Genomic DNA, 26,809 nt, shown 5'->3' on the forward strand with positions numbered 1-26,809 from the left:
CTCCTTACCAAATACTGTTTCCAAATGGAACCTAGTAAACAACAAGAGGTGGGGCTGTAAAGCGTTGGAGGCCTCTTCTTCAGCGTGAGCTGAGGCCCCTCCTACCCTGCTGCTCCATCTCCTCTGTATCTCTCTGCTCAGTCGTGTCCGACTCTGTGACCCCATGGACTGTAGCCCACCAGGCTCCTCTGTTTGTGGGATTTTCCAGGCAAGAAGACTGGAGTGGGTTGCCATTTCCTTCTCCAGTATCGCTCTTTGCTGCTGCCTCTTTATCCTCCCGCCCCCTCTTACCCGAACTTCCTTTCTTTCCTGTCACTGAAACCTCACCAGCCAAGCCCATTAAGACTTTCCCTTTCAGAATTAGACCTGAGGATCCTACTAAATCATAGCAGGTTTCCTACACCCCATGGGCACAGGTCAAGCTTAAGGCTGCATGGACTTTCCCAAGGTAACAGCATCCTCGTAGACCCGGGGGAGGAGTTCAGTACTGGGTCCCTGATTTGCCAGCTTGGCCCTCCGGCCTCTGTCAGTCAGGCCATGTGCTTGTCTCGGATAAGTCAGGCCTAATGCTAGACTAAGGCAACCAGCTGAGAAAACCCTGAACGATCCCTGAAGCTTAAATGAAACCAACTGCCAGCCCTTTGATGTGACCAAGCTGCGGTACAGCCGAAAACGTGCACAGAGCCTGGAGCCGGCCCCCAGTTCCTGGGCTGGAGTGCAAGGCAGTCGTGCACCCAGAGGCCTGCCGTGTCCATCCGTGGCTATTACAGCAGGCTCCAAATTGTTCTCGGAGGCAAGTCAGGCTTCTCTGTGCCAATGCTGAGTCCACAGAGGTGGCTTCTAATTCCATGTTTGTAAGTGACCTAACCAGAGACTTACCCTGTTGGAACAACCTGTATAGAATTGGAGACAGTGTCTACCTTGGTCTTGTCAATCTGGCCAGTCAGTTGGCCTGGATCCCTGAAGATGACACCAGAAGAAAGATAGCTCCAGCAGATGGAGACTCAGGGCGGGTCTGGCCTCCAAGAATCCACAGCCAAACCCACCCGTGCAACGCCTCCAAGGACGCCCAGGCTGCCGTGTCCCGCCGGTGAGGAGGCGGGGAGACAGGGCCTTCCCGGGCTGGTGGGCCAGGGTGGCTCTGTCCATGCCCAGCAGCTCCCCCTCGCAGAGGTGCAAGCGTTCCAGCAGGACCCGGTTCTGTCCCAGACTGGGCCGCACCCTCGTCCTTGCCATGCCCATTGACCTACCAGAAAGCCGACGGCCCAGGCAGGGGTGTGTCCAGGGCCTTGGGCAGCAAGCAGCGTTGTGACTCCCTGCTGCCCCGCGTCCCTAACCCCCACGTGCTATTGGTGTTCATCTCTACTGGAAGCAACTTTTTCACTGTGGGCGACTTGTGGTTTTTTGTTGTTTTTTTTTTTTTGTATTCCTGTTGATAAATGTAACTTCGTGCCTTTACTTGGGAAGGACAATATACCTGGACAGTCATGCATTGGAGGCTTTACTGAGGTTCCCTTTTTCACAGATTTTTTTTTTAAGGTGTTTTTAAAACACTGTGTTTTGGCGGTACTGGGTCTTCATTGCCACTCACAGGCTTTCTCTGGTGCCAGTGCCTGGGGGCTCACCTCTCGTGGTGGTACCTGGGCCTCTCGTTACAGTGGCATCTCTTGTGGAGCTCGAGCTCTAGGCTCAGGGACTCTAGGGGCGCAGGCTCAGTGGTTACAGCTAGAGGGCACCGGAGCATGGGCTCAGTAGCCGTGGTGCACAGGCTTAGTTGCCCTGTGGCCTGTGGAATCTTCCCAGTCCAAGGATGGAACTCATGTCTCCTGCGTTGGCAGGCAGATTCTTAACCTCTGGACCACCAGGGAAGCCTTTCTCACAAGTTTTAAAGGCTTGCTTAAATGCCATAGAGTTCTCTGGAGGGCCCACCTTGCTGTTAATATATAGATGGTTTGCTTCTTTGCTCGCCCTTCCAAAATTTCCACAAAGACATTGTTCACCTGTTAAGAATCTTAGCCATTAAGGGGTATAAGGTCTCAGCGGAAACACTGCAGTTTGTCCAAACACACGTTTGATATCCAGGACATGTAATCTCAGAGCACAGAATACACCTAGATCCTGATAGACCTCCAGGCATTTTAAAACTCTCCAGACTCTTCAAGTGTCAGTTACAGGGTTTCCTTTGGCTAGTGGGTTATTGTTGCAGTTGGATTCCAAACTTCTCTTTAATGACTGTGCCCCTATATGCCTTTTTGGGCAAGGGGCAGGAAGGGGGCTTCGCCATGCAATTTGCAAGATCTTAGTCCTCTGACCAGGGATCAGACCCACACCCCCTGCAGTGGAAGTGTGGAGTCTTAACCACTGGACTGCCAAGGAAGTCCTGTATGCCTTTCTAAAGAGCAGCAAATCCGGCCTTGTTCGGGGTGACCAGGGTAGTTCTGTTGTTGTTCAGTTGCTCATGTCTGACTCTCTGCGACCCTGTGGACTGCAGCACGCCACACTTCCCTGTCCTTCACCATCTCCCAGAGCTTGCTCAAACTCATGTCCATTGAGTTGGTGATGCCATCCACCCATCTCATCCTCTGTTGTCCCCTTCTCCTCCTGCCTTCAATCTTTCCCAGCATCAGGGTCTTTTCTAATGAGTTGGCTCTTCGCATCAGGTGGCCAAAGTATTGGAGCTTCAGCATCAGGCCTTCCAACAAATATTCAGGGTTGATTTCCTTTAGGATTAGCTGGTTGGATCTCCTTGCAGTCCAAGGGACTCTCAAGAGTCTTCTCCGACACCACAGTTAGCCTTTGAAAGAAAGTTTAATAAATTCCACTGAACCTTGCATACCCAGATTATCAGCTACCCCTTTTCCTTATTGTGAGTGAGAAGGAAGGGAATGCCCTCGGGATTTTATCCAAAACTGACCCCTGGGTTACCGCCGCCCACAGTTAGATCCCTGGCTTGAGGATGTGGCACGTCTTAGAGCGGTGCCTTTTGCTGCCCTCTTGGTGAAGGCTGCCGTCTTTGCATCTGGCACTGCTCGGCTGTGTGGAGTCCCCTCCATGCCGCACCTTCCGGCAGGCCGTGTCACCCTCTGGAGTCTTCCCAGTCTCTGCGTGCATCACTCACTCACTGTGACAGTCTCAGCCTGACCCGCATCTCCCCGCCCCCTCTGGTGAAGTTCCTGTGACTTGACTTGGGTGGCGTCATAGGGACACCTCATAACTACTTACAAGAATCTCCTAACTGAGTCTTGATCTTGCGTAGTTTGCTAACTAACTAATGGTTCTTAACTGAAGCACGGAGCGGGTAAATCCTGTGCTGGGTGTGAGGTTGTTGAGACTGCATCCTCCCCTTTGGCTGCTTCCGCTCAGCCAGCTGAGCCGCACCGCTGTGCCTCGTCCTGCGGTGCTTCACAGACAGTGCTCATAAGCTGAAGGTCTGTGGCAGCCCTGTGTCCGCAGGACAACGGATGCCATTTTCCTAGCAGCATCTGCTCCCTTCATGGGTCTGTGACATTCTGTAATTCTTGCAGTATTATTTTCTTTGTTATGGTGATCTGTGATCAGAGATCTTTGATGTTACAACTTGCTGAAGACTCAAGTGATGGTTACCATATTTTTAGCAATTAAATATTTTTAAATTAAGGTATGTGTTATGCCAAAGAATGTTCAAAATTGGCAAAAACCAGTGCAATATTGTAAAGTAATTAGCCTCCAATTTAAATAAATTAAAAAAAAAAAGAATGTTCAAATTACTGTTTACTTGCACTCATTTCACATGCCAGCAAGATTATGCTCAAAATCCTTCTAGCTAGGCTTCAGCAGTACATAACAGAACTTCCAGGTGTACAAGCTGGAAAGGCAGAGGAACCAGAGATCAAGTTGCCACCATACGCTGGATCATAGAAAAAGAAAGGGAATTCCAAAAAAAATCTACCTCTGCTTCGTTGACTATCCTAAAGCCTTTGTGTGGATCACAACAAACTGTGAAATATTCTTAATGAGATGGGAATACCAGACCTCCTTGCCTGCCTCCTGAGAAATCTGTATGCAGGTCAAGAAGCAGTGGTTAGAACCAGACACGGAACCACAGACTGGGAAGGACTGTGTCAAAGCTGTATATTGTCACACTGCTTGTTTAACTTATATGAAGAGTACATCGTGCAAAATGCCGGGCTGGATGAAGCACAAGCTGGAGTCAGGATTGCCAGGAGAAATATCAATAACCTCAGATATGCAGATGACACCGCCCTTATTGCAGAAATCGGAGAGGAACTAAAGAGCCTCTTGATGAAGGTGAGAGAGGAGAGTGAAAAGGCTGGCTTAAAACTCAACATTCAAAAAATTAAGACCATGGCATCCAGTCCCATCACTTCATGGCAAATAGATGTGTCAGATTTCATTTTCTTGGGCTCCAAAATGAATGCGGACAGTGACTGCAGCCACAAAATTAAAAGACGCTTGCGCCTTAGCAGAAGAACTAAGACAAACCTAGACGGTGTGTTGAAAAGCAGAGACATCACTTCCTGACAAAGGTCTGTATTCATGTATGTCCACAGTCATGCATGGATGTGAGAGTCGGACCATAAAGGAGGCTGAGTGCCAAAGAATTGATGCTTTTGAACTGTGGTGTTGGAGAAGACTTGAGAGTCCCTTGGACAGCAAGGAGATCCAACCAGCTAATCCTAAAGGAAATCAACCCTGAATATTCATTGGAAGGCCTGATACTGAAGCTGAAGCTCCGATCCTTTGGTCACCTGATGCAAGGAGCTGACTCGTGGGAAAAGACCCTGATGCTGGGAAAGATTGAAGGCAGGAGGAGAAGGGGGCGACAGAGGATGAGATGGGACGACAGAGAGGATGGGATCTACCGAGGGCTTGTTCCTGTGGGGTGGAGTAGCTGAACTTAGAAAGGTAATTAGGGGTCTTCTGATTCACAGCTTTAACTTTTAATGCTTGTGTCAGGGTGTTCCAGTATCAACAGACCCATGTAGACAGCCTAGCAGAATTGTCTTTCAAAACTACCGAGCCCCAAACCTCCACCCCAAACCTCCACACTGCATAGTATGGGGCATTTTTATTTTAGAAGTTTCTTCACTTGAGGTAATTTCCTTATTAATAAACTTGTAACAGATATGATAATATTTAACTTATATTAAACCTAGGTACAATGAAAATATTTTACTTAATGTTAATTACTCTAAGACATGTTTATATTAGGTCAACAAACAAACATTAATATCAGGTATCTAATACTGAATATTTCCCAGTTCACATGAACCTGGAATTTATTGTTTAATTTAGAATTATTTGATTTGTAAGCTCTTTTCTTTAAGCCAATTAAATAGAGCTCATTTACAAATTAATCTCAAAAATATTATCCAGAGACAAAGACATACCAAGACATATTTAGACAGACACAACACAAGATCTAGCTTCATTTTCTAAGTTTAGTCATGAATCAGGTATTACAATATAAAATTTACTAGTTTATAAAAAAACAGTTGAAATAAAATTTTTAAAGGCTTTTCCCCATTTTCCCTCAGTCTCAGGGGTTAGAGATGGTCTGGATAAGTGTTCCTGAGAGCCCCGGTCTCAAGGCACGGGGAAAGAAAGTCAAGTTCTAACAAAATGGCGGCCAGACAAATCAAAATGGCCATCAAAAATCACAACACAGAATACAGTTAAAACACACATATATAAACCTGGCAGTCCTCATCAGACACTCCCTTAAATACAAGAATACAGTCGCTCAGAAAACCTCCTATAGAGACACAGAACTTCAGATCCAAGTACTAACAATGGAAAATATCTCAGGTCTTCAAAGATTTCAAAGGGAGGAAAGGAAGCCAGGTTGAAAGAAGAGGGAGGAGGTGGGAGAGCGGGGCAAAAGGGGTGGCCTTACAGACGTCTCCTGCCACCTACAGACACCCAGGCGTTACGGGACTTTACCCTGGGCCTCTGGAGAAGGGAGGGCTGGAACTCGGCCCTACCAGAAATCAGACCAGACCAGAACCAGAATTTAAGTTTTTTGCCAAGAGGAGGTGATCAGTCTCCAATGGTCATCTCGGACTGAGGCCCTTCGACCAGATTCCTGCGTCCAGGACCGGGGGACTAGAAAAACGGGGAAGGATAGGAAGGGTTAAGGAGAGAAAAGAGGGAAGCGGAGAGAGGTCAATAAAGTCTCTTATTCCTTACCCGGTCGGGGCACTCTGGCCAGTTGTATGCGTCAGGAGGAGACCGGGAACAAAAGGGTCCCAGTTGCGGCCGCTCGGTCTGGTCCATTGGCAGGCAAGCTGGCCCCTGAGTACCCCGAGTGGTCAGGATGTCAGTCTCAGCGAAGAAGAGTCCAGATTAGTTTCCGGGCTGTCCTTAGCCATCATTCTGACTCGGAGTCCTTCCTGGTGGTGCACGCCTTGTTCAGCCAAGATGGATGTCAGAGAGAAGGATTCTGGGAGGTGGTCGGACATGTGTCTCCTTTTGATCTTTCCCGAATTCTTTCGGTTGGTGGTGGCTTAATTAGTTCCGTGTTCCTTAGCAGGACCTCTTGTAAAACAACTCATGCAGATGGTTATTATGGTGCCTGGCCAGGGTGGGCAGTTTCGATTAGTATGCTTCCCCTAACACTTCTAGATTGACAGAAACACACCGTGCTAGCCATGTGACCTCGGGTCAGGCACCTCAGCTTTCCCTTCCTCAGCGTCGTCCTCTGCGCCCTGGGGTGCGCCTCCTTGCTAGAGTCCGTGTGGGGAGGCGCCTTACGCACGTCCCTCGCCAGCACAGAAGGGGTTGGCATTAGGTGTGGCCTGACTGGGTGGTGAAAGTGGGCCGTGGCTGTGAAGCGGGCAGCGAGGCTGCTGCAGCAGGGGGCAGGTGCTGCGTGCGGTCTGCACAGGAGGGGTTGGTGCACGTGTGTGTTAGGCAGGGCAGGGCTTACTTACGTAGCCCAGTGGTCGTTGGTCTCCGTGATTAACCAACTGGGCAGTAGGTGTCAGAACCCTTTCCTAGTCTTTGGCCCAGGAGTCCTGCAGTCACAATCTCCTGTTGCTGTGAAGAGTGACCTGGGATGGGGGGGGCCCTGTAAAATGAGATGTCTTCATGTAGACACTACCAGAGGTACATCCTGGGGGAAAAGGCTTTGGTATTTAACAACTGGTAAAAGCTAAGTGTGTTAGCTTTTAACATGTCATCAGATGTCATTTTGAAGGCCTGCCTGTCTCGTGTTTTGCGTTTATAGTATGTGAAACGGCAGAATATAAGCCTGGGAATAGCCCAGGTGCAGCTGTATGCATGCAGCCGACTGCAGGGGAGCTGAGCTGGGAAGCACGGGGATTCGAGTTTCTGTGTGGGGTGACTGGACTCAGTAGGAGGTGATGGGGACCCTTGGAGAGTGTTTTTCCACTGCTGGTTTTCATTTGCTTAAATCATTTAGCTTTTTGAAAAAGATAATGTAACATTTATGTACTATTTTCAGTTCTTAAAATAGTTGATAGTAGTTTAGTTGCTCAGTCGTGTCCGACTCTTGCGACCACATGGACCTGCCAGGCTCATCTGTCCCTAGGAGTTTCCAGGCAAGAATACTGGAGTGGGTTGCCATTTCTTTTTCCAGGTGATATTCCCGACCCAGGGATCGAACCCAGGTCTCCTGCATTGCAGGCAGATTCTTTACCGACTGAGCCATCAATAGTTAGCATGTTTTATTTTGAAACAAGATGCAGTTAAAATAGTTGTAGCTCATAAATTCCAATTGGAGCTATTTTTCCTAACTAGGAAGGGTTGTTATTCTCTTTGACCCCAGGGCACTGATTAAGGGGTTTCTGCTTTGTTCAGATGCCCAGAAAGGAGACATCCACCAGCTATCAGCCTGAAAATGCTCCTCGGAGCCCCGGGGTGGGTGGGGGGGTTGCTAAACGTAGGACTAAGAAGGTTGATCACCAAGCCCAACTCCTTTTACCTGTGCATTTGGATAGGGTTACTATCAAGATCTCTAAGGAGGAAATGTCTTAGAACCCGCCTTTTATGGGTAGACAGTCCCCTGATGTGGAGCTGGTCTTTTCTTTACGTCTCTTGTGAGAGTGGGATCATCCTGAGTGTGTTACGTGGTGTTTTCACACAAGCACTGCATCTTCAGTGTACAAGTCGTAGATTCAGTCCCAGATGGTTTCAGTTTTGTGATGGAGGAAGTTCCTCAGCCTTTTTATGCCCATAGCGGTAGTATCTATTTTACAGAGTGGTTCTGAGTATTAAAAGACCATCCAAAATAGATGTGCCTTGCCAGGAAAAAAAAAAAGACCATACGTAATAAACAAAATTTTAAACTCATCATGTGAGTTACAGTTTAAAAACAATATGAACACCAGTAAATGCTTTGAATTACTCTGAAATAATTGGCCTACCATAAATAAGTGTTCCTGTTTCTAAAACTTGTTATAAACACAAGTTAAAATTGATTAATTGTCATTATTCCAAAATCTGGTCATTTTAGTGCGAACAAGAGAAATGTTTTATGAGTGAAATGTGCTTGCACTGAAATGCATATAGTTTGTATAATTTGATGAGTTTTGACAAGTGTATGTATCCAGGTAACAAGTACCCCATTCAAGGTCTGGCACATGCCCAGCGCCCCAGAGCGTTCCCTCCTTGGGAGGTCCTCATGCTCATCTCAGAAAGTCACTGTTAGAAGAACCATCTGAAATGCTTGTGTTTGTGAATGTTTAGTAATGTTCATTCTTTTTTCATTTGTAGGAGATAGAGACATCCAGATGGCAGATAACAGGTAAGGCAGAGCGGGCTCCACGTGCGGCAGTGCACGCTTGAGGTGGCGAGCCGGGGACAAGTGTCGCCAGGTGCTCCAGCTGACGGGTCTTGTTAGATAAGAAAGATGGCCTGTGTCGTCTGTCTTGAAATTTTGTGGAGACTAATACCTTTAAATATATGATCTTAGTTTTTCAGATGGGGTTCCTTCAGATTCCTTGGAAGCTGCTAAAAATGCAAGTAATACAGGTTAGTGCTGCGTGTGGGAGGGTGAGCCTCTGGGGAACTTGCATGCAGAGCGGGGGCTCCTACTCTTGAACCTTTTAGTAAAATAGAACAAGGAATTCAAGTTCTGGGTTACTGTACTTCAGAGGCTTTAGCGGAGTTAGAATGATTAAAATGAAGGCCAGCGCTTCATTCAGACCCGGCAAAAGTCAGGTGACCAGCAGGCGCCTCAGGCTGACGGGGGAGGCCTGCGTCCGCCAGTCTCTCCACTGACAGGGACCTTGTAGTCAGCAACTGTCAGACACCGCGTTCTGTGGGCCTCTTGTCTTCCCTGAGACGCTCGCACGGGGATTCGGGCAGCACTGATGCTCCTAGCTGGATCGGGGATGACCTTGGGCAGCAGAGGGTGTTTTCCTGCTTCTGTCAGTCTAACTGACAAATAACATCCGTTAAAGAAGCACTTCCCGTTGTCCCTTTCTAACATTATGTAGACTCACGGGTTTGCTTTTTGTTCGGTGTTTTATTATTTGCCATCGCTATTCTTTTTGGGCTGCAGGTTGTCCCGTGTGGCCTGTGGAGGCCCCTTAGAGCTCGCCTCCGTGCCCCTTTGCTTCGTCTCCATCCGTTTTGGGTCCTCTCTGCCTTTGTGGCACAGAGGATGTTCCATTGTCTCTTGAGCTTTCCTTGCCCCAGACCTGAAGTCCACATTTATGCCAGGAGCCCTGTGTCTTTTACTGGGGACAGAGATTTAGAAACCAGAACATACGGTAGTGCTGTTGGTTTATAGGCCTTTCGGCGGCTGGAGCCCAGCTGCGCATCTGTGTGTTCAGTATTTACGTGCTGTGCGTGTGTACGGTTCTACAGACACACAGTCACATCCACGTTATATGCATGCACAGTGCTTCACGTTACCACTGTCCTTGTAGTTAAATGTTAAAAGAGAGTGCCTGCTGTTGTATTCAGCTTGCTCTCGTCACCATCTTACAGAAGGGTGGGCAGTGCTCTGGGTCTGTGCTTCCTCTCGAGTCAGGTGAGGACGTGGACTCTGGGTTTCTGTAATGTCGCTGAGGGCTGGTCAGTTCAGGGCAGAGCGTGTGTCGTGAGCCAGGGCTGTGCCGGTTTCCGGGACGGCTGATGGCCCTCAGGGTCCTCTGTTCACTGGGGGTCAGCACAGCGTGTGTGTGACTGGTGACCGTGTCCTCGCTGGGAGGTGGGGGCTTCTACCGCTCAGGTGAGGGGCAGGACCCTCGGGCGCCCTGTGTACATTCATAACCGTCCGCTTGAGTGACTGACGTAGATTATGCCTTTAAAAATAAGTGTTGTTGACACTTGTCACTTTGTCACAGTTCTGTGTACTGTAGTATTTTGTTGTTTAGTTGCTCAGTTGTGACCCCATGGACTGTAACCTGCCAGGCTCTTCTGTCCATGGGATTTCCCAGGCAGGAATACTGGAGTGGGTAGCCATTTCCTTCTCCAAAAAAATAAGTATTTTTGAAAAAAATGTTTTTTACTGTTGACTGTTGAGTGGTGGGTGTATGTTATGTTTTTTTGGCTTTGTCTTTTTTTTTTAACTCTTAACAGAAAAGCTCACAGATCAGGTAATGCAGAATCCTCAAGTTTTGGCAGCTTTGCAGGAACGACTTGACAATGTCTCCCACACTCCTTCAAGCTACATCGAGACGTAAGTATGCCCTGAACGAGACTTGATGCAAGTTTAAGAAACAAAGAAAGAAAACTCTGGGTTCTTAAGATTAACAATAAGTATGCTTTCGTTCAGTAGACCTTGCCTGCTGCGAGAGCAGGCCCTGGGGCTCCAGAGATGAGCGCGGGTTAAAGCCTGGCAGAGGACGCGGGCCTGTGCTGAGGGCGGTGTGGCGGGTCAGGCTCCCTGGGCCGTCCTGGGGCCTCAAGAGGACTTCACCTGTGCAGGAAGGGCCGGAGAGGGGCCCAGGGAGCCCGTGCTGCCTGCGCGGCCCCGCCAGCCTGTGGCGCCAGGCTTGCTCACTTGGGCAAGCCCTGTCTCGGGCGTGTGAGGACGCCCGCACTTGGGCCTTTGGATGGCCTTCGCAGGGCAGGGCTGGGCCTCAGTGTGTCCACCGTCTCCACAGGCGCCCCCGCACAGAACGGGGTGATGTCACAGGCAGGGCGCGCTGGAGGTCTGCTCTGCCCAGAGAGAGGGTGTTCCGGAAGATGAGCTCGAGGGAGGGGCTCTGTGAGGGCCTGCAGACTGGATCGGTGTGTGTGTGATGGTAGGCGGTGACCTGGGGGTGAGCCGGGGAAACAAGCGAGAACGTTGGTTTCTCCTTTCCCGCTGCAGACCCTGGGCTCGTGGGGGGCGCTGGCTGAGAGGAGATGGGAGCGGCAGGAGGCCCGTGGGGTGGAGCTAGTCCCGCGTGGCATGCCGTGTGTGACGTGCCTTCGTGGGGACAAGGCTGCGCAGTTGCTGCCACTGTGTGGAGGCCAGCTGGGAACGGTGTCGAGTCCAGCTGGCTTGAGCCCCCTGTTGTTCTTACTCCATTAAGTAGATTTGAAAAGTACGAAGTTAACTTCTAAGTTGCATAATTAGTGTAGAAGAGAAGCGCAGGTGTTGATGTGTTCCGTGCCATAAATCCCTGCCCTGCCTTCTCCGGGCGTCTTGCTCGGTTTCTGTGGTTGGGAGCCTGGGGTGCAGCACCGCTGTCCACGCTGCACTTGCCTGGTTGTCCCAGGACGGGGCCTCTGTGACCGAGGCAGTCCCAGGACGCTAGGCCGTCCGCATCTGCAGAGTCAGCCAATGGAGGATCAAACATTGGGGGACAGAATTTTTCCAGAAAGTTGCAGAAAGGAGAACTATTTACACAGCATTCACGTTGTATTTACAGTTTATGGAAGGACGTGCTGAGGTTATATGTGTGCACACGCTGCCCTTTTATACATAAGGGACTTGAGTGGATTTTGACGGCCACGGTCCCGGCCCCCTGGACGGCCGCACCTTCTGAGCAGTGCCGTGTTGAGAGCTGCGGGCGCTGTGTCCTCTTAGACTGATGCCTGCCCTGCCTCTGGAGGAGGACTCTGGGCGGGACCCAGGTCCTCAGCAGGGGGCTGTGTGCATCTTTGAAGGGCCCAGGAGGAGTCTGCTGTTTTTTTCCAGGTTGTGACTAAGGGCTTTGGGTTAAATACATAATTTTGATGGATTTAACATTTTTTTTCCTCCTCTTATGATTTATAAAAGAAAGGCACCCAAATGAAACTACTCTTTAGAAGGTAAAGAGTGCCGAAGGGCTGAGGAGCCCGTCGCGCTCTGGCTCTGGGGCGGCACGCCTGTTGTCTCTGGTTTCTCCTTTGCTGTGCTGGTAGGAGCACTGATTCTTTGGGAACACGTTGTACACCGGCCCTGTTTTAATCCTGTTCATCTTGTCCCTGTTCCCAGTCTTTAACTTTTACATCAGCAGTCATCCAGTCCATAAATATTTGGTTGTTTTCTTAGACTAAATTCTGAGAAGTTGAGACAAAGGATATTTTCAAGGTTCTCATTTGCCCTTAAGAAAGATGGGTCAGTAAGAGGGCCTCTGCCCTCAGCTTCATCAAACCTGGGAATTTTTTTTTAATTGCCAATTCGATAAAAGATAGCAGTTTTGTTTTGTTTTACTTTCCATTTTGTTGTTAGTCTATCTTCAGCCGTGTGCAGGCTTCCTCGAGTTGTGGGCAGCGGGGCTTGTCTTGCTCAGGAGCACGGGTTCAGTAGCTGCGGGCACATGGACTAGGGCCAGCGGCATGTGGGACCTTCCCAGACCAGGGACCGAACCTGTGTCCCCAGTATCGGAAGGTAGGGTCCTAACCACTGAACCATCAGGGAAGTCCAAGACAGCAATTCTTTTAAATTTAAATTCTTTTGGATATTTTGTGAGATTGGGCCTTTCTGCCGTGTTTGATTATTTGTGTTAGGTTGGCAAAAGAAAGTTCGACTTCTTCCTGTAAGATGGTTCTGGAAGTGATGGTTGTTGTCCAGTTGCTCAGCTGTGTCTGACTCTTTTCAGCCCCCGGACTGCAGCACTCCAGGTTTCTATGACCTTCACCATCTCCCGGAGCTTGCTCAAACTCACGTCCGTCAAGTCGGTGATGCCATCCAGCCGTCTCATCCTCTGTCGCCCTCTTCTCTTCCTGCCTTCAGTCTTTTCCAGCATCAAAGTCTTTTCTAGTGAGTTGGTTCTTACATCAGCTCGCCTAAGTATTGGAGCTTCAACTTCAGCATCAGTCCTTTCAATGAATATTCAGGGTTGATTTCCTTTAGGATTGACTAGTTTGATCTCCTTGCAGTCCAAGGGACTCTCAAGAGTCTTCTCCAACACCACAGTTCAAAAGCATCAATTCTTTGGTGCTCAGCCTTCTTTATGGTCCAGCTCTCACATGCGTACATGACTGCTGGAAAAACCATAGCTTTGACTAGGTGGACCTTTGTGAGCAAAGTAATGTCTCCACTTTTTAATACTTGTCATAGGTTTCCTTCCAAAGAGCAAGCGTCTTTTAATTTCATGGCTACATCACCGTCCACAATGATTTTGGAGCCCAAGAAAAAAAAGTCTGTGACTGTTTCCGTTGTTTCCCCATCTGTTTGCTATGAAGTGATGGGACCAGTTGCCATGATCTTAGTTTTTGAATATTGAGTTTTAAGGCAGCTTTTTCACTCTTCTCTTTCACCTTCATCAAGAGGCTCTTTAGTTCCTCTTCGATTTCTGCCACAAGGGTGGTGTCATCTGCATATCTGAGGTTATTGATATTTCTCCCGGCAATCTTGATTCCAGCTTGAGATTCATCCAGGCCGGAATTTCACATGATGTACTCGGCATATAAGTTAAATAAGCAGGGTGACAATATATGGCCTTGACATACTCCTTTCCCAGTTTGGAACCAATCCGTTGTTCTTTGTCTGGTTCTAACTGTTGCTTTTTGACCTGCATACAGATTTCTCAGGAGGCAGGTCAAGTGGACTGGTATTACCATCTCTTCAACAATTTTCCAGTTTGTTGTGATCCACACAGTCAAAGGCTTGGGCGTAGTCAATTAAGCAGAAGTAGATGTTTTTCTGGAACTCTCTTGGTTTTTCACGGATCTAGCAGATGTTGGTAGTTTGATCTCTGGTTCTTCTGCCTTTTCTAAATCCAGCTTGAACATCTGGAAGTTCTTGGTTCATGTACTGTTGAAGCCTGACTTGGAGAATTTTGAGCATTACTTTGCTAGCATTTGAGATGAGTGCATTTGTGTGGTAGTTTGAACGTTGTTTGTCAGAGACAAAAAAAGATTTGTGCAGTATATGGAGAGGGTGCTGTGACTGATCAAAGTATCAAAAGCGGTTTCATGCTGAGGTTTCTTGCTGGGTGACGCTCCGAGGTCGGGTAGACCAGTTGAAATTGATGGTGATCAAATTGAGACATTAACTGATGGCAGGCAGCGTTACCGTCCGTGGGAGGCAGCCTGTGTCCGAGTGCCCACATCAAGCACTGACAGTCATTGGCACAAGTTGGTTACGTTAATCACTTTGATATTTAGGCTCCACCTAAGTTAAGTGAAAAAAACCTCGACCGTGTTTTTACATGTGATTCTCTACTTAAACTAAATGGGCTTCCCTTGTAGCTCAGTCAGTAAAGAATCTGCCTGCAGTACAGGAGACCTGGGTTTGATCCCTAGATTGGGAAGATCCCCTGGAGAAGAAAATGGCAACCCACTTCAGTATCCTTGCCTGGAAAATCTCATGGACAGAGGAGCCTGGTGGGCTGCAATCCATGGGGTTGCAAAGAGTTGGGCACGACTGAGCGACTAACACTTTTGCCTTACTCTACTTAAATGTGATGAGAACGTTTTGTTTTTAAAATAAATTGTGACGGGCGATGAAAAGTGGATACTGTACAAGAATGTGGAATGGAAGAGATCATAGGGCAAGTGAAATGAACCCTCACCAGCCACACCACAGACCAGTCTTCACCCAGAGAAGGTGATATAGTGTATATGGAGGATTGGAAAGGAGTCCTGTGTTACGAGCTCCTTCTGGAAAACCAAGCAATTAATTCCAACAAGTACTGCTCCCAGTTGCTGCTGCTGCTAAGTCGCTTCAGTTGTGTCCAACCCCATAGACGGCAGCCCACCAGGCTCCCCCACCCCTGGAATTCTCCAGGCAGGAACACTGGAGTGGGTTGCCATTGCCTTCTCCCGGTTAGACCAGCTGAAAGCAGCACTCGACCGACAGCGTCCAGGATTAGTCAACAGCGAGCACGTGCTCCTTCGTCAGGATAATGTAAGACCATGTGTTTCTTTGATGACCAGGCAAAGGCTCAGCTTGGAAGTTCTGGTTCATCCGCCGTGTTCACCAGACCTTGCACCTTCCAATTTCCACTTATTTTGGTCTTTACAAAATTCTTTTAATGGAAAAAAATTTCACTTCCCTGGAATACTGTAAAAGGCACTTGTAACAGTTCTTTTGGCTCAAAAAGATAAAAAGCAGCTTCCCTGGTGGCACAGTCATAAAGAATCTGCCTGCCAAAGCAGGAGATATGGGTTTGATCCCTGATCCGGGAAGATCCCACACGCCGCGGAGCAGCTAAGCCCACATGACCCAGCTCTCAAGCCTGTGCTCCAGAGCCCAGGAGCCTCGACTCCTGAGTCCTGACGCTGCAACTGCTGAAGCCTGCACTCAGCAATAGGAGCCCCTGACCTGAGGGGCCAACTAGAGAGCAGCACCTGCTCGCCAGCCAGAGAAGATTCAGTGCAGCAACAGAGGGGCAGCAGAGCCAGTGAATAAATAAATGGAGTTAGGAGGTTGCCTAAAAAATGGCAGAAGGTAGCAGAACAAAACACTGAATATGTTGTTCAATGAAATTTTTGATGAAAATGAAAAATGGCTTTTATATATACTTAAAAAGCAACAGTTAGAACTGGACATGGAATAACAGACTGGTTCCAAATAGGAAAAGGAGTACGTCAAGGCTGTATGTTGTCACCCTGCTTATTTACCTTATATGCAGAGTACATCATGAGAAACGCTGGGCTGGAAGAAACACAAGCTGGAATCAAGATTGCCGGGAGAAATATCAATCACCTCAGATATGCAGATGACACCACCCTTAGGGCAAAAAGCGAAGAGGAACTAAGAAGCCTCTTGATGAAAGTGCAAGAGGAGAGTGAAGAAGTTGGCTTAAAACTCAACATTCAGAAAACGAAGATCATGGCATCTGGTCCCATGACTTCATGGGAAATAGATGGGGAAACAGTGGAAACAGTGTCAGACTTTATTTTTCTAGGCTCCAGAATCACTGCAGATGGTGATTGCAGCCATGAAATTAAAAGACGCTTACTCCTTGGAAGGAAAGTTATGACCAGCCTAGATAGCATATTCAAAAGCAGAGACATTACTTTGCCAACAAAGGTTCGTCTAGTCAAGGCTATGGTTTTTCCTGTGGTCATGTATGGATGTGAGAGTTGGACTGTGAAGAAAGCTGAGTGCCGAAGAATAGATGCTTTTGAACTGTGGTGTTGGAGAAGACTCTTGAGAGTCCCTTGGACTGCAAGGAGATCCAACCAGTCCATTCTGAAGGAGATCAATCCTGGGTATTCTTTGGAAGGAATGATGCTGAAGCTGAAACTCCAGTACTTTGGCCACCTCATGCGAAGAGTTGACTCATTGGAAAAGACTCTGATGCTGGGAGGGATTGGGGGCAGGAGGAGAAGGGGACGACAGAGGATGAGATGGCTGGATGGCATCACTGACTCGATGGATGTGAGTCTGAGTGAATTTCAGGAGTTGGTGATGGACAGGGAGGCCTGGCGTGCTGCGATTCATGGGGTCCCAAAGAGTTGGACATGACTGAGCGACTGAACTGAACTGAAAAAACAATGGAACTTTTTGGTCAGTCCAGTATTTTTTGTGAATTATCTTTTCAGCTTCCTCTTCTCCCACCACCCTGCTCTTGGTGGGGGTGGGTGTTTGTTCTTAATGATTTTTAGAAGCTGTGTTTCATGGTGGGGATGTTAATTCTATGTTAATATTGTTGTAGTAAAAAAAAAAAAAAATAAGTACTTCGCATTCATCTGGATTTCTTTTCCCCTCTCTAGTTTACCTAAAGCAGTAAAAAGAAGAATCAACGCATTGAAGCAGCTCCAGGTGAAATGTGCGCATATAGAAGCCAAGTTCTATGAAGAAGTTCATGACCTGGAGAGGAAGTACGCAGCCTTGTACCAGCCTCTCTTCGACAAGGTCAGGTGCTGTTAGTGAGTTTCAGATCTTTCTCCTGGAAAGACATCCAGAAATACCCAGGGATCACTGAATGTCTGACTTTAAGCCTCAAAACTTAGCATCTTAAAACAAGCTATGCTATGCTATGGTATGCTAAGTCACTTCAGTCGTGTCCGACTCTGTGTGAGCCCATAGACGGCAGCCCATCAGGCGCCCCCGTCCCTGGGATTCTCCAGGCAAGAACACTGGAGTGGGGTGCCATCGCCCTCTCCAAAACAAGCTATAAAGGCATCTAGTTTTCAGTCTTTTCATTCACATTATTTACAGGTTCATTGTCTTGACTCTCGAGTTTCTGAATAACTGTAAGATCTTGTTTTTTACTCTTAGAGAAGGGAATTCATCACTGGTGACGTGGAGCCCACAGACGCAGAGTCGGAGTGGCACAGTGAGACCGAGGAGGAGGACAAGCTGGCTGTAAGTGTCTTCCTGGCGGCGCCGCTGGCGTTCTGTGTCAGCGCTGCTGCACACCGCACGCCCTGGGCGGCGGTCTGGGCTTAGGGCCTGCTGCTCGCTCCGCCACGGCCCGGCTCCAGTCCTGGTCTGGGGAACTGAGATCCCAAGCTGTCAGTGTGGTGGGGGATGGGTAAAAAAAAAGATGGTTTTCCTCTACGCAGAGGAGCGCTCCTAACAGTAGGCGTGGCTTCACCCTTAGGTTGAGTGTTTAGGTGTCTTCAGGACGGTGAAACAGGGTGGCTTGCAAGTCTGGCGTCTGACTGGCTCTGGCAGTTACCAGACACGGTCCCCCTTCTTGGCCGTCGGGCACCTGTGTGTAGTGCAGACCGTTGGGGAGGTGAAGGAGGCAGAGACCCACGAGGGCAGAGCACAGCGCGCCCGGGAGGGCAGGTCCTGGAGGCAGGGCTGCGGAGGGCAGAGCGCACAGGAACTCAGTGCTGGCGAAGCGGCCCTGGTGCCTCTCACCGCTGGACGCTGGAAGATGCTGCTCAGGCCACGTGCTCTGACCCCCCTGCTGGCAGCCTTCTCCTGGGGCTGGTGACGGGCGCCAGTCCAGTGCTGTGGGAGCCCCAGCACGACCCGGTGAGCTCTGTCGCCCGATAGCACATTTGGAAGTCGTCTTTCTATCCCACAGTGTAAACGTTGAGAGAGGTTTTTTATGTTATTTTCGGTCGCCGTGTGTCTTTTTGATCATTTACAAACATGTCAAGTCTGGTGTAGCTGAAGCTGTGCTGTGGATAGCTGTGCATCAGGTCTTCACTCTGGGAGGCGAATCCGCCTCTGCTAGCTTGAAGACCCCCGTCGTCCCTGCCCCTGAGAAGCACGCATCAGGGCTGTGACACAGAAAGACGCCCTTCCCCCCGGGCACAGCACCGTCCTCTCACCACCCTGCTGTTCGCACGCTGCCTCTGTCCCTACACCCCTGCAGCTTGGGTGAGCAGCGTGCTGGGCATTTCTGTTGTGGAGGTCCTGGAGTGTCCTCTGCTGGTGATTGTCCCGGGTGGATGGCGAGCCAGCGCTGGGCGGCCTCTCCCCGCTGGGGGCCTGCGCCAGTCCCCAGCTCTGCTCCCCGTGGTTTAGAATTACACGGAGGAATTACATCCAGATATGGATGCCTGAAAGGCTTTGTTTCTCGGAGACATTTGAGTGTGTGATGGCACAGTGGTCCTGGAGATGCAGATTCAAAGACAAGGAGTTTGATAGAGGTTTTAATGGGATTCTGAAACTATATTCTGTATTAAATAAGCCACTGCAAAATCTGTAAACTTGTTGCTTCATAATAAGTATTCTATTTTGCATCTTTCTTTTGTAGGGAGATATGAAAAATAAAGCAGTCATAGCAGAAAAAGAAGCAGCAGCAGCAGCAGAAGAGCCTGCCCCCAGAGGCATTCCGGAGTTCTGGTTCACCATTTTCAGAAACGTGGACATGCTGAGCGAGCTGGTGCAGGTGGGCTCATGGCACCTCCCCCTTGGGCAGGCGAGCTGGCTGTGAGCTCGCGGCAGGTGCGCAGCGGTGGAAAGGCCTCTCGTGTGGCCGTTGCTTGGCGGAGGAGTCAGCGGGGCCCCCGACGCCCTCGTGCCCTGGTCCCCTGGGAAGGCCCACCTCTCGGAGCCTCTGCCGAGCCCGAGGCAGCGGTGCTGCTGGTTGCAGCCTCACCCCAGGAAGAGAGTGAGCAGATTCCCGAGCCGTCCCCGCTCACTCACACGATGTGGACACGAGAGAGGTGTGGGGGCGCGGGCGTGGGCCCGGGTGGAAGCGCTGGTGCTGAGGGGCCCAGTGTGTGCACACACACGTCTGTGCACGGTGACACGCAGGCACACGCTGACTGAGTTGTGGCTTTTGATCGATTTCTGAAATCTGAAATGGCCTGTCGTGCAGTTTTGCTAATTGTACAATATTTAACAAGTTGCTGTTATTCTTCTAATAATTTTCCTTGAAAAAGGCTTTTTTTCTTTTTTTTTTTTTTCAATGGCAATGGCCAAGCTCTCTTTGTCTTGCTTTATGGACCTTTCTATAGTGAAATGGTGAACCACTTAAAAGGTAACAAACGTGACATTCCCTGAGATGAGTTTCCAGAATTCAGAAATTAGTACTGCTCAGAAGTCCACAGAGAGGGTGGGCTCTGCATTTGGTCGGGTGGGTCGGCACAGTGCTTTCACATCGGAGCGCGTGGCCGTGGCGGGCGTGCAGACGGCCCTCGCTGCTGCAGCTCCTGCGCGATTCCAGGGCGGCGGTTGTTGCGGTTCCGAAACGCGCTGCGTCGCCGCCTCCGCCTGCCTCGTCGGACGCGTGTCTGGGCGCCGGAGCCTGAGAAGGCGTGGCGGGAGTCTGCTCCTGCGCTCCATCCGGGCTGGGGATGTTTCAGCGTATTAGAGTAGCCTGTGTTCGTTCTCTCTTAATATATACGTTTTGTAGAAGTACAGCTGCCTTACGGTGTTTCATGTACATAGCCTGGTGACTCAGTGACGCACATACAGACTTTCCCTTACAGGTATTATAAGGGGATGGCTGTAGCCCCTGTGGCGTACAGTAAACCTTTGTTGCTTGTTGCATATCTGTTTTTTTTTTAAATTAGAACGCAATGGCACCCCACTCCAGTACTCTTGCCTGGAAAATCCCATGGATGGAGGAGCCTGGTGGGCTGCAGTCCATGGGGTCGCTAAGAGTCGGACACGACTGAGCGACTTCACTTTGACTTTTCACTTTCATGCATGGAGAAGGGAATGGCAACCCACTCCAGTGTTCTTGCCTGGAGAATCCCAGGGACGGGGGAGCCTGGTGGGCTGCCGTCTATGGGGTCGCACAGAGTCGGACACGACTGAAGTGACTTAGCAGCAGCAGCAGCATTCTACTCAGACTAACTCAAACAAGTGGAAGCAAAATGTCATAAATTTTTCTAGCAGGCAAGAATTTGTAAGTTTTCTAAAATATATATTATCCATGTTATTATATATATGTATACAAAAGCTTTTCTCCTATACTTGATAAAGACTTGAGAAAGAATATCAAAAAAAAAAAAGAGATGGAGAAATGGGAAAACAAATGAAATGGGAGCATTGAGCGTGAAGCAGACGTGATAAAGGGTCAGACAGTCCAGTTGTCTCTGAGCATGGCTGCTCAGCAGAAGCGCAGCTGTGGCTTTGGAGAATAAAAGCAATACCTGGGCATTTGTAGTTTTCAAAAATTCCAAGATTATTCTGATATACATCTTGTTTACAGGTTTTTACAGGTGATTGCAGGCTTTTCTCGGAGAAGGCAATGGCACCCCACTCTAGTACTCTTGCCTGGAAAATCCCATGGATGGAGGAGCCTGGTGGGCTGCAGTCCATGGGGTCGCTAAGAGTCGGACACAACTGAGCGACTTCACTTTGACTTTTCACTTTCATGCATTGGAGAAGGAAATGGCAACCCACTCCAGTGTTCTTGCCTGGAGAATCCCAGGGGCAGGAGAGCCTGGTGGATTGACGTCTACGGGGTCACACAGAGTCGGACACGACTGAAGTGACTTAGCAGCAGCAGCAGCAGGCTTTTCTATTAAATGGTAGTCTTGGTGATACAGGATTCTGTTGTTTTTCTGTTGACCAGTCATGATACAATGATATTAAATGAGTAATAGTTACAAAATCACAAAAGCGAAAGATGCTTATCAGTTTTCACAATCAATAGCCAGACAAAAAATTAAAACTAATTACAATTGCCTGCCATAATGGGAGCATGATTAACCTAACAATAAAAAATAATCATTCATAATTTGGGGGGTCAAGCAGAGTGATACGGTCAGTGGAGGTGCATACACGAAAGACTGTGCAGACAAGCGAAAGTTAAGAAGAGTCAGCTGCACCAAACCAGCTTTAGAACAAACACTGAAAGAACTTCTCCAGGCAGGAGCACAAGCCTATGTGTTCTTATCCGAGCTTCGCTTCCATAGGGAAAGCTGTGCTTCAAGAACAGCAGACCGTTAGGGGTTCCTAGCGGCCCAGTGGTTAGGGCCTTGTGCTTTCACTGCCGGGCCCAGGTTTGACTCCTGGTTGGTAACTGAGATCCTATAATCCGAGTAGTGTGGTCCAAAAAGAGAAAAGGGAGAAAGAATACTGGATCGTGCTTTTGAAAGAGTGCCGTGAGCCAGAGATTTATTGAGAAACTTGAGCAGTACATGCTAGAACCAGATTCTCACTGACTGTTAGAGTCTCCTGGGCAAGTTTTAAAGCGAAGTCGCGGCATCAGTGCTTCCCACCCCCAGTCAGTGAGGGTGTGAGGTGCTTGTAGAGGCTCGGGAGATTCTGATGTGTCTTTATGACTGAAGCTTGTGGGGAGCAGCTTTAAATCGGCCCTCGAGTAGCTTCTACTGCTGGCCCTTAGTTTTGGACCACCATTTAGGCCATGGAACGTCCTCGCGCTCCGGTGCTGATCCATGGCTGGTTGCGGAAGTGGAGGCCATCCTGGTTGTTTCTCCATGTGGCACAGTCCCGTGGGCGCTGCTGGTCTGACTGAGCCCCAGGGGGGATGCCGGGGGAGCCCCAGGCATCACTGTGGAGCCTTGCTTTCTGCTTCTGGAATTTGGAGTTGATGTCTCATATGGATGTGGCCTTTAAGAACTGCTCTGAGCTTACCTTTTGTCCAGAGACTTGCAAGGTGCCTTTGATATTGCTGGTTTTATACAGGCTGGCCTCAGAGACATTGTGCATTTGGTTCCAGCACCCTGCAGTAACGTGAACGTAACATTAACGTGAGTCATGTGAATTTTTTGGTTTCCCAGTGAATAATAAACATTAGGTTTCCACTATATTATAATCTGCTAAGTGTACAATAGCGTTATGTCTAAAAAATGTACATTTTTGTTGTTGTTCAGTCACTGAGTTGTGTCTGACTCTTTGTGACCCCGTGGACTGCAGCTCACCAGGCTTCCCTGTCCATCACCATGTCCCGGAACTTGCTCAAAATCATGTCCATTGACAAAAATGTACATATCTTAATTTAAAAATACTTTATTGCTAAAAAATGCAAACCGTTGTCTGACAACCTAGGGTTAACAGAAGCCTTCAATTTGCAAAACAAAACCCAAAATATCTGTGAAGTGTGTTAAACGAGGTCTGCCTATGATGTAGAAAGAACTTAAAATAGGGAAACTGGAGTTTTCAGGCTTAATGAGCCTCAGGATATCCTTTAGACTTCTGGGGTGAAGAAGTGACTGTTTTACAAATAAAGCACCTTTCCTTAGTATGTGGTCTCTGGGTTTCAGGTCTTGTGATTTTTTTTCCCTGAGTTCTTCTCAAATAGCAGGCATGGTGGACTTGTGCGTTTGCATAATGATGACTTGTGGAGCCTAGAGCCGCAGTCAGACGTGCGTCTGTAGTGCCCATCGTTCAGGTCTCGGGTGCGCTTTGTGAGTGGTCTTGACTGTGAGTGACTGGATCCTGACTGCCTGGGGCACTGAGGGGATGGCTGCCCAGGTCAGTAGCTTGTCCGGGCGTTTCTTCTGATCCTGCCTCTCTGGGGATGTGAGGACCATCAGTCTGCACGGATGGCGTTTCTGATTCCGTCTGCACTGACAGCTGTGGGTGGTGTGAGAGCCGGCAGGGCTCCTGCCCCACGGCCCCTCCCTGCGGCCACCCCGGGGCTGCTGGTGAGTGAACGTTTGGGTGGCTTCCTGGGAGTGACAAGGACAGAATTTCTGCAGGGCTAATGATCCAGAGTCTAGGGGGAGATGAAGCAGTGACTCAGTGGGAACAGGTATGTTGTCTTCTGCCGCTCACCAGGACCTTCTTTTTTTCTCTTTGTGATTAGGAGTATGATGAGCCAATCTTGAAACACCTGCAGGATATAAAAGTGAAATTTTCAGACCCTGGACAGCCTATGGTGAGTACTGCCTGGTGTCAGAGGGTCAGGGTCCCGAGGGTGATGAGCTGGGAGCCAGCGAGAAACGCGCCCGCCTGCTGGGTGCCTTGAGTGATGCGCCCACTCTCAGTCTCCCGCCTCGCTCAGCAGCGTGCGGGCCGGCTGGTGACTCGGTGGCAGGCGCAGCGGTCGGCGGGGGTGCGCTGTGCCGTGCTCTGCTTCCTGAGCCGGTTTGTTTCCTCCGTCCTGTGGGCTGGTGTCAGCCTTCTCTCAGGTGTCCCCCAGGGTTTTGAGGATAGGATGTATATAGAGCCGGTTACAGAGGGCGGCGGATGCGTCCTCAAGTACATGCAGTACTTTAACAGAGATCCTCGAGGCTGGGGGAGGCCGGCGCCCTCGGTTTTGAGACTGACTCTGGTGGGTACGATGGAGAGGCGTTCCTCTGCTCCTTGAGCTGTGCTTCCCAGAATTCTTGCTTCTGTGGGCTGCGCGCCAGTGAGTGAGCCTGCCAGCCCCGCTCTCTGCAGCAGTCTCAGCTCGAGGCTGCCTGCGCTGGGTCCTCTGAGAGTGCCCGGCGGGGCCCGTGCCAGCCCCGCTCTCTGCAGCGGTCTCAGCTCGAGGCTGCCTGCGCTGGGTCCTCTGAGAGTGCCCGGCGGGGCCCGTGCCAGCCCCGCTCTCTGCAGCGGTCTCAGCTCGAGGCTGCCTGCGCTGGGTCCTCTGAGAGTGCCCGGCGGGGCCCGTGCCAGCCCCGCTCTCTGCAGCGGTCTCAGCTCGAGGCTGCCTGCGCTGGGTCCTCTGAGAGTGCCCGGCGGGGCCCGTGCCAGCCCCGCTCTCTGCAGCGGTCTCAGCTCGAGGCTGCCTGCGCTGGGTCCTCTGAGAGTGCCCGGCGGGGCCCGTGCCAGCCCCGCTCTCTGCAGCAGTCTCAGCTCGAGGCTGCCTGCGCTGGGTCCTCTGAGAGTGCCCGGTGGGGCCCGTGCCAGCCGCGCTCTCTGCAGCGGTCTCAGCTCGAGGCTGCCTGCGCTGGGTCCTCTGAGAGTGCCTGGCGGGGCCATGCCAGCCCCGCTCTCTGCAGCGGTCTCAGCTCGAGTTTGCCTGCACTGGGTCCTCTGAGAGTGCCCGGCGGGCCCGTGCCAGCCCCGCTCTCTGCAGCGGTCTCAGCTCGAGGCTGCCTGCGCTGGGTCCTCTGAGAGTGCCCGGCGGGGCCCGTGCCAGCGCCGCAGCAGCTGCAGCGCCACCTGCTGCCCGTCTGCCAGCGGCTCTGCGTTTCAGCTCTTGGAGACACGGCGCCTGCGGACCGCAGGGCTTGTCCCCTTTCCTGTCCAGTATGTGGCCTGTGGGGCCGCACACCTGTGTCTGTCCCTTCCCTGCCGGCTCCACCCTGGAAAGATGTTCTGACACCCCTCTGCAGCTGGGGTGGGGGCGCCAGCTGGAGTGATGGCTGTGCACGGCTTGGGGGCCTTCTGGTAGCGAGGGAGCCCCCGCTTTCCCGCCACGCCCCACTCACCGCAGGGCCTTCCCCTGTGGCTCTCATCCCCCGGGTGAGGCTCGGCCCCACACCCCAGAGGCGTCCTGTGGCAGTGTGCTGAGTGCGCTGCGACGACTGAACCCTTGTCCCCGGGGTGGTGGGGGTGTGCGTGCGTGCGTACATGTGTGATTTGATGATTCCTGCCTTCCTCAGCTTCCCAGTGGATGCTGGAGTGCCTTCCTGACTGCAGGGACCGATCTCGGGTCTCTGGCGCTCCCACTCCTGCAGGCAGACTCTTTACCACTGTGCCACCTGGGAGGCTCAGAATTACACACGCGCCCCTTCCTCTTGAGTCTCCCTCCCACCCCCACCCCCACCTTGTTCTCAACTAGACAGAGGCCTAGGAAAGAAGGAAAAGGAGGAAAATGTGAAGAAAGGAAGTAACACCCTTGGTTTGGAGAGATAACAGGGGAAAGAGAGAAGTGAGTAATTCTGTCCATTCAGCAGTAGGGGGTGATGAAGGACAGTGGAACAGAGCTGTTGGTTACTCCAGCCCAGTCCCCAGGGTGGCCCGTCCACGCCTGTGGTCACGACCCTCAGCAGTTCTGACGGAAGAGCGTATGCTGCTGGAGCCCAGCGTGGGATGGGTTTCCGGGGGACAGGTCAGGAGAGGCCTGGGGAGGGTCCCACTGACGCTCTCACTGCCTGTAGCTGCCTTCCTGTCTTGTACCAAAAGTTTGACTTCAGTTTTAGAGTCAAAGGATTCAACAACAAAACAAACCTCTTGTTACACACAATTTCAATTTTTTGTAGAAGGTTATTTGACTTAATTTAATAAATGGTCATTAAAAGAAAAGAATAGAAACGACAGAGAGAAGTGACCGTGCGTGTCTCACCAGGTTGGGCCCACAGCCCACACCCAGACTCCAGCAGGCTGGGGTCCTGACTGGGAAGGGGTCCTGGGCGGTGCGTCTGCCCCGTGGGAGATCTTCAGATTGGAGTTTGGGGGTTTCCTGTTTACAGTCTCAGGCCACGAACGGATACCGTGATCAGTTTGTGCACAGAAACGTAGCTCTGCTTTCACTTTAGCTTTCGAAATGCTGTTTGTTTCAGCTCTAAGATCTATTAGACGTGAGGGGCTGGCCAGGCCTCCCGGGCCTAAGATTCCGGGAACCATCCCTTCCTTATCTCAGGCGCCACCTGACTTGCTTGTGCTTGCAGAAGATGCGGGTTTGATCCCCGGGTCAGGAAGATCCCCTGGAGGAGGGCATTGCAACCCACTCTGGTATTCTTGCCTGGAGAATCTCACGGACAAGAGGAGCCTGGCGGGCTCCAGTCCATCGGGTCACAGAGTTGGGCATGACCGCGGTGCGCGCTTCAGGGCTGTTTGTTTCACCTCGTGCGTCATAAGACTTCTTAGACCCCGAGGGGCTGGCCAGGCCTCTGGGCGCTTAAGAGATTCCAGGACCCGCTCCTTTTCTTATCTAGAGTGCCACCTGACTCACTGAGCTCGCGGGCAGGCCTGGAATCCGGGCAGGTCAAGAGCAGGTCAGAGCCCTGCTCCCCGCTTCTGAAGCCTGAACAGGACGGTTGTCTGTTTGTTTCCTTGATACTGTCCTGACTGCGGTGTGGTCTCCCAGAGCCACGGCGTGTGCTTGTCGGCCTCCCTTCCCTGCTGCCTGGTCTCTGGCCGCCTGTGTCTGCCTCCCAGGCCTTTGTGGCCCTTCTCTTCCTCCTCCCCTTGCTGCTGCTAAGTCACTTCACTCGTGTCCGACTCTGTGCGACCCCATAGACAGCAGGGATTCTCCAGGCAAGAACACTG

At 50.5% G+C, this 26,809-nt stretch overlaps 1 protein-coding gene across 4 annotated transcripts in view; it reads left to right on the forward strand.

Moving 5' to 3' along the window:
- The window catches only part of NAP1L4 (nucleosome assembly protein 1 like 4), a 50,716-nt gene that overhangs the window by 10,328 nt on the left and 13,579 nt on the right, over positions 1 to 26,809 (forward strand). For all 4 annotated transcript variants that reach the window (XM_025286894.3, XM_025286895.2, XM_025286892.2 and 1 more), the window contains exons 2-8: positions 8,737 to 8,767; positions 8,936 to 8,994; positions 10,552 to 10,651; positions 17,053 to 17,194; positions 17,561 to 17,647; positions 18,999 to 19,133; positions 23,472 to 23,543. In XM_025286894.3, coding sequence (XP_025142679.1) covers positions 8,737 to 8,767; positions 8,936 to 8,994; positions 10,552 to 10,651; positions 17,053 to 17,194; positions 17,561 to 17,647; positions 18,999 to 19,133; positions 23,472 to 23,543 — 626 coding nt within the window. The remainder of the gene's footprint in view (positions 1 to 8,736; positions 8,768 to 8,935; positions 8,995 to 10,551; positions 10,652 to 17,052; positions 17,195 to 17,560; positions 17,648 to 18,998; positions 19,134 to 23,471; positions 23,544 to 26,809) is intronic.

This window comes from Bubalus bubalis, chromosome 5 (assembly GCF_019923935.1).
Source record: "Bubalus bubalis isolate 160015118507 breed Murrah chromosome 5, NDDB_SH_1, whole genome shotgun sequence".
Lineage (NCBI taxonomy): Eukaryota > Metazoa > Chordata > Mammalia > Artiodactyla > Bovidae > Bubalus > Bubalus bubalis.